Genomic DNA, 7,128 nt, shown 5'->3' with positions numbered 1-7,128 from the left:
GTAGTATACCGGGTATCGATCACGTAAATTTAGGTCGCGATAGCTTTTGGGTTCAAAATTCTAATACTTTTAAGTGATTGTATTTTAAATTAATAATTTGTATGAGAATTTTTTAAGAAAACATAAAATTTGGGTCAAAACTATTGAGTTCCGCGCAACAGAAGCTCTAGATCCGCCTTTGTTCTTTGTATTAATATTAATAATTTGGAACGTGATCCATAAACTTGCTTGTTCCCGGACTTGCTCGACTTGAACCCTAACTAAGAGGCTAGCCTTGATCGATCATGCATCTAGAGGTGCTTTTAATATTAAACAAAAAGAGTATGCTAGAAGAGCCAATTAGTTGAATTACAATCTTATTATATTTGAACAAGTTAAAAAAGTTAAAAAGAAGTTAAAACGAAAAAGATTAACATAATTTCATAAATCATGAAAGATGATAATTTTAAAATCAAATTAGAAGAGATTTATTAAATTATACCCTTAAATTTTATTTTATTAGGAGGAAAAAGAAAGGACCGTAATGCGATGGTAAGAGGGGATTTCCGAGACTATCTTGGCAGTTGGCATCACGTTAAGTCAAACTCAGATATCAACGACACTACTGAATTTTTGACAAACCCCAAGTGAAATCCATTGGCCGTGTTACTCCCTTACGTCGTGCCATCATTTTCTCCAAAAAAAATCAAATTCGTTCTAATTTCAAGCTACTGGTCATCTGTCTTTTCCAGAGCAAAATCCTTTTCCCCTTTCTTTATGAGAAATATATCCAAGAAATAGCAAATTTAAAACGATAACCAGATGACAAGAAGAGTTTGTATCAAGTATTGACCTTTCATTTGAGAGCATGGGGTCATGAACCAAATCAATCCCTAGATTCACATTCTGTGTTTCTACATTTTATCTATTAAAAGCTCCGTCCAAGTATCACAACTTAGACCGTGACTGCTACTCAGTCTTGTCACAACAATTCAAACCTGCCAAAACCTTAGCTTGTTCCCTTTTGACTCGTTGCCTTCATTCAGAGAACTGACGTTCAACTCCAAACATTTTCTTTCTTTCTATTTTTTTTAAGAAGGGTTGGCCCCCAAAATAAGAAAAAAAGTGAATTAATAGAAACCAGTAAAGTAATAATATTTGTGAAATTGAAACCTTGCCTCACTTGGTGTGAGTGTAATACACCAATAAGCTACAATTCTACCAATTCCAATTTGATTAATCCCATCTTTCGTTTAAATCTTTGTTTACTTAAAATTTAGTTTGTTCAAGTAGAGGGGCAAAAGTGCACAGTACCGTCACGTAATAAGTGAATAATATGATAAAATTTTCTTATTTAATTATGATTAATTAATATATATTCATACTTTTAAAAAAATTATTCAACATAATAAATTAGTAGTATAATTTGGTATAAAGTATAAACATTCGATACCAATACAATTTTTACCAAGGAACACCAGCTACCAAAAAATTCACCGTGACGCGTGTGGGGTAAAAAGGTCTACTTCAACTTTTAGAGCTTTTAGTTAATATAGGGGTGTGGCATTTACTGCTTTTTGGTCATTGCTTATAGAAGGGAGAATCAGAGTGTTCAGTAAGAGAAACCACTTTTATAATATCCATAGGCATACCTTGGAATATAGAGTGTCCCTAGCAAAGGGCAAACAAAGGTGAAGTAGTAGTGTAATAAAGAATACAGCTATAGTTCCCCCTCTTCTCTCTGTCCTTACATCTCTGTCCCTCTTGTCTACTTCTCAAAGCTTTTTAGATATCTGGGCTTTTTTTTTTTGCTTTCTCTGTTTCTAATCTGGACCATTACTGTTTCTTACAACTTCATACCAGTATCTCCTTGAATCCTCAATACCCCACTGACCTAATCTTTAAAATCCCAACATCAACAATGACTCATCACAAAAAGCAAACCCATTTCATGCCCCTTTAAAGGACCTTCCACATTCCTTAAATTCATACTTTAATATAGTTCCAGTTGAGTACAAGCAAATTAAGAACAAAAAAAATAGAAAGTAACTTTGAACTCTCAAGAGTTCTTCAATCTCCAAGATTCTGATACTCCCCCCAAAATGGATGTAAGCTGTTATTGGCATTTGAAAGCTTTTCTTTTTTGGTTGGAAATTTAATCATGGGTAGATTCTATTTTATGATTCTGATTTGTGGGTATTTTGAACAGGAGAGCAATTATTACTTCATGAGGAGGAGTCATGTTCCAGCATTTGGTTGCTGGGACTGTAACGATAATGAATTCCCAATTCCTTTCACACAGTGCTTTGAATCAGCTAGGCAAGCTGGTTTACTTCGATATAGCTACTATGAAGACCGTGATTTGTACGTCGCCGGCGATCTTTACCAGAACGATATTGTCACTCCTACCATGATCGTCGTTCCTCGTCGTAAGGTAATTATTATTAACTACTGTTAGATACTAATATCCAGTACGTACTGTACATCCTTCTGTAGAAAGGTGAATACGAGACATAACATGTGAAAGCATTCAATGGTTTTTGTTTTACTACTTCACGTGCATGTTTTCTGAATATTACACGTACACATTTTAATTTCTCTCTTTCAATGTGTATATATCGTTGAAAGGAAAGTAGTAGTATTACTTCAGTCTCTTTCAATTGATGTAGTATTATTTACTTATAAGCCCGCTCTACAAGACATACACCCTTTTATAATTAAAAATAAATTTATTTTAAACTTTTTATTTTATCATAATTTTCATGTAATCTCACCGGCCACATGCATGTGTACGGCCACAATTTGAAAAGTTCCCTTCTTTTTTTAAATTCTACGTTTAGTTATACACCATCGTATAAATTGAAACCGAGAAATAACATAACTGATTCGAGGTCAGCCTACGGTTGATTAATTAAATCTGAACTTTGATTGGCAAATTGGCAGAGAAAGGCAGTTGGAAAAGAAGGAAGAAAGGATGCATGGGACGATTGTGAATATGATGATGTGAAAGAAGCAGCAAGTCCTGTAACTGTTCCACCATCTCCACGTCCTTCACTTAAAAGGGCACCCAAGGCTGTAGATGAAGATCTCTACAAGATTTCCCCAACCTTGCTCTACGCTAAGCCTAAAAGGGTATATATGTCCTCATTCTTATTCCCCTTGACCTAATTTGATGGCCGCTGCCACCAATTTTCTCTCTATTCTTGTCCCTAAATTGGAGGGATGTGTCAATTTATTGGACCTATAAGGAAAAATTGATTACCTTATTCACAACATTGCTTTCAGAACGATATTGCTTCAAAGTGGTAATCTTTGTTTATAAAGGAAAAAGAAAAGGTGATAAGTCTATAAAATATTTTTTTTATAAAGGAAGAATTGTTCAATTTCTTCACTTGAATAGTTAAGATAATTATACTAGCACATGTATGATGTAACATTAACTAGTATGGATACCTTAGACTTTCATGTGCAAACAAAAAACTTCTTTCTTTAAATTCTTATGCTAGCTAACACTTTGCAGAAAGGCTTCAAGGGATTCTTTTCGAGCTGCCTGCGGCCAATTTGTGTTTCTTAAATCTGATGGAGCTCAAAGCTTACGAAGAAGAGAACATATAGGAGGACTAGGGGTTTCATATTCAATACTAGTACTCGATGTCTATATTCTAAAGTTCGTATAGAGACTTTGGAGTATTTTCTTGGATTTTCCCTAGTGAAAAGTGGCCATTGGCCAGACCAAGAAGATAGTATCCATCAGTAACTTGTAATATGATAATGAATAACCAAGAAGCTCGCCTTTTCTTCTCTGCTCTATTTCCTGCCGTATGTTTCTTTTTGGAAGTATTTACATCTTCCTACTGAACTTTTGTAATACTATAAAGTATCAAGAAGTGGAAGTATTTTAAATATGGATTAAATGGCTAAAATTTTCTTTATGAGAAAAACTAAAGTAGGTCCGCTCTTGTCTTTATGATGTCCTCTGCCTTTTCCTTCTATTAACTTTCTGGTGAATATGGTCAACAATGTTATTCATAAGCACTTGAATGAACTGCTTATAGCACAATGGAAAGAAACTAAAAGAACCCCAAATTATCTCGTCTTTTGCTAAGGTTTGTTTCTTTCGAATGTTTTTTCTCTAAAAGAAGAGATGAGGGGCATGCAAGGAAGGAAAGGTGGTGAAAGCGTCAAGTGCTAATTTGCAGAATGAAATGCGATAAAAAGAAAAGGGGGGTCACACCCTTTTTACACCCAAAAAGATATGTATGTCATGGATTGTGGGTTAAAGAGTTTTTCCATTTGAATTAACAAACTTGAGAAAAGATTATTTTACTTTCATAGTCGCCACTTGAAATTGATTTTTGGGTGTTCCAAGTCACCTTTTATTTGAATCCCTATTCAAACGAACATTTGACTCTTTTCATGTTGGTCTGCGAGAATAAAATCCGAGTAAGAAAATCTATTGATCGGGGAGAAAGTGTAAGGCATTCTCCGAGTCCCGTAGTTCTAGTATAATCGCTTTATTGACTATAACTTGGCTTGGATTAATTTCAGACAAACTGTGATTTATTGGTTCTCATATTTTACCTATGTTCGGTTTTATTGCTTGATTAGATTTATTGAAATTATCTTGAAATAAGTCACGTGTACATGTACTCATTTTTGTTTGGCGTGCCAAGAATCATGTCACGCGTATGTGTACACAATCAATAACACATTTATTATTATTCAAAGTTGATTGGTCAAGTCACGTAAATGCGCACTTGTATTTGGGGTTACGTATCACAGCTATGTCACTAGACCGTACACATAGCCATGATAATTAATTATTTAAAGTGCGCCTAAAGTAACTAGCGCACTTGAATTATTTTTCTAAACTAATTTGAGATTATTGTAAGGCCAAGAGTTTATGCATAGGAAGTTATTTGGAAGTCGGGAAATATTTTAGCCATTTAAAGTATTGACAAGTTATCCACATTTAGAAATATGTTGATGCAGGAGGGTAGAGTGATTGCTTATGCTTTACTCCAGTTGAAGCTTCATGAGAAGAACTACCCCGTTCATGATCTAGAGTTGGCAGTCATTGTCCACGCATTGAATATTTGGAGGCATTATCTCTACGGCATTTTTGTAAGGTATTTACATATCATCGGAGTCTTCAGCACTTGTTTAAGTAGAAGGATCTAAGTTTGAGGCAGCGGAGGTGGTTGGAGCTATTGAAACACTATCATATCACCATTTTATATCATCCCGGGAAGGCCAATGTAGTGGCCGATACCTTTAGCGGAAAGGCTGGGAGTATGGGTAGCCTTGCATACATTCAACTTCGTGAGAGATTGCTAGCATTGAATGTTCAGGCCTTGGCTAATCCGTTCGTGAGATTAGATATTTCGGAGCCTAACGGGGTTCTTGTTTGCGTAGTTTCTCGGTCTTCTTTATATGAGCGCATCAAAGAGCGTCAGTATAATGACCCATATTTGCTTGTCCTTAAGGACATAATGCAGCACGAATACCAAGGAGGTTTCTATGGGACATGACGGAGTGTTGCGGATGCAGGGTCAGATTTGTGTGCCCAATGTGGATGGGTTACGTGAGTTGATTCTTGAGGAGGCCCACAGTTCGCGGTATTCCATTCATCTGGGTGCCGCAAAGATGTATCAGGATTTGAGGCAGACTATTGGTGGAGAGGAATGGAGAAAGATATAGTAGAGTATGTGGCTCGGTACTTGAACTGTTAGTAGGTGAAATAAGAGCATCAGAGGCCGGGCAGTTTGCTTTAGAGACTTGAGATTCCTTAGTGTAAATGGGAGCGTGTTACCATGGATTTTGTTATTGGGCTCCCACGGACTTTGAAGAAATTTGATGCAGTTTGGGTGATTGTGGACCAGTAGACTATGTCCGTGAATTTCATACCAGTTGTGACCACCTATTCTTCAGAGCGGGTGGCTCACATATATATCTACGAAATTGTTCGTCTTCATGGCGTACCGATATCCATTATTTCTTATCGGGGCACACAGGTCACATTGCAGTTTTGGAGAGTAGTACAACGAGAGTTGGGCATACGAGTTGAGTTGAGTACAATATTTCACCCCCAGACGGACGGACAGTCTGAGCGCACCATTCAGATCTTGGAGGATATGCTACGTGTATGTGTTATGGATTTCGGGGGTTCATGGGACCAGTTTTTGCCACTTGCAGAGTTTGCCTACAACAACAGCTACCAATCGAGTATTCAGATGGCTCCTTATGAGGCCTTATATGGGAGGCGGTGTCGATCTCTAGTTGGTTAGTTTGAGCAGGGTGAGGCTAGGTTGTTGGGTACTAATCTGGTTCGAAATGCCTTGGAGAAAATCACGTGGACTCACGATCGGCTTTGTACAGCACAGTCCAGGCAGAAGAGTTATGCTGATAGGAAGGCTCGTGATGTTGCATATATGGTGGGTGAGAAGGTTTTGCTCAGAGTTTCGCCCATGAAGGGTGTGAAGAGGCTCGGGAAGAAGGGCAAGTTGAGCCCTCGGTATATTGGTCCTTTTGAGGTGCTTGAGAAGATTGGAGAGGTGGCATACAAACTTGCATTGCCACCTAATCTATCGGGTGTTCACCCAGTATTTCATGTTTTTATGCTTCAGAAGTATCATGGTGAACCGCCTCATGTTCTAGATTTCAGCACGGTTCAGTTAGATGGAGATTTGACTTATGATGTGGAGCCGATGGCCATTTTGGATCGGCAGGTTCGAAAGTTGAGGTCAAAGAATATAACTTTAGTGAAAGTTCAGTGGAGAGGCCAGCCAGTTGAGGAGGCTACTTGGGAGACCGAGCGGGAGATATGGAGTAGCTATCCACACTTATTTGAGACTCCTAGTATGATTCTAAACTCGTTCGAGGACAAACGTTTGTTTAAGATGGGGAGAATGTGACGACCCAACCGGTCATTTTAGGTATTGTAGCCCAATTCTCCCCATTTATCTCTTCTTCTATGTTCATTTGTGGTTATGTTACTTGTCGGGGTGGTTGGTTTGGTTCTGGGGATGATTCGGAATAAATTGGAACACCTAGTCCCAAGGTTGAAAGTTTAAGTTGAAAGAGTTGACCAAACGTTGACCTTTGTATAAATAACCCCGAAATGACATTTTGATGGTTTTGATAGCTTCG

At 37.6% G+C, this 7,128-nt stretch overlaps 1 protein-coding gene across 2 annotated transcripts; it reads left to right on the top strand.

The window, feature by feature from the left end:
• The first annotated feature begins 1,595 nt into the window (after positions 1–1,595).
• LOC104095920 (uncharacterized) lies at positions 1,596–3,884 on the top strand. 2 transcript variants are annotated; one of them, XM_070190661.1, is made up of 4 exons: positions 1,596–1,670; positions 2,189–2,413; positions 2,923–3,111; positions 3,500–3,884. In XM_070190661.1, exons 2-4 carry the CDS (start codon positions 2,207–2,209, stop codon positions 3,551–3,553), a joined length of 450 nt encoding a protein of 149 aa, XP_070046762.1. In that variant the 5' UTR covers positions 1,596–1,670; positions 2,189–2,206; the 3' UTR covers positions 3,554–3,884. The 2 variants fall into 2 exon arrangements, with proteins under 2 accessions (XP_070046762.1, XP_009600465.1); XM_009602170.4 differs by having other exon boundaries at positions 1,597–2,087.
• Positions 3,885–7,128: the final 3,244 nt, after the last annotated feature.

Source organism: Nicotiana tomentosiformis, chromosome 1 (assembly GCF_000390325.3).
Source record: "Nicotiana tomentosiformis chromosome 1, ASM39032v3, whole genome shotgun sequence".
Classification (NCBI taxonomy): Eukaryota; Viridiplantae; Streptophyta; class Magnoliopsida; order Solanales; family Solanaceae; genus Nicotiana; species Nicotiana tomentosiformis.
The sequence above is the reverse complement of the archived record's forward strand: the minus strand, read 5'-3'. Positions and strand labels throughout refer to the sequence as shown.

Excerpts from the sequence above, each read along its gene's own strand:
- LOC104095920 (XM_009602170.4), top strand. Across the intron at positions 2,414-2,922 it reads TCGTCGTTCCTCGTCGTAAG|AGAAAGGCAGTTGGAAAAGA; the intron begins GTAATTATTATT and ends GCAAATTGGCAG. Across the intron at positions 3,112-3,499 it reads TCTACGCTAAGCCTAAAAGG|AAAGGCTTCAAGGGATTCTT; the intron begins GTATATATGTCC and ends AACACTTTGCAG.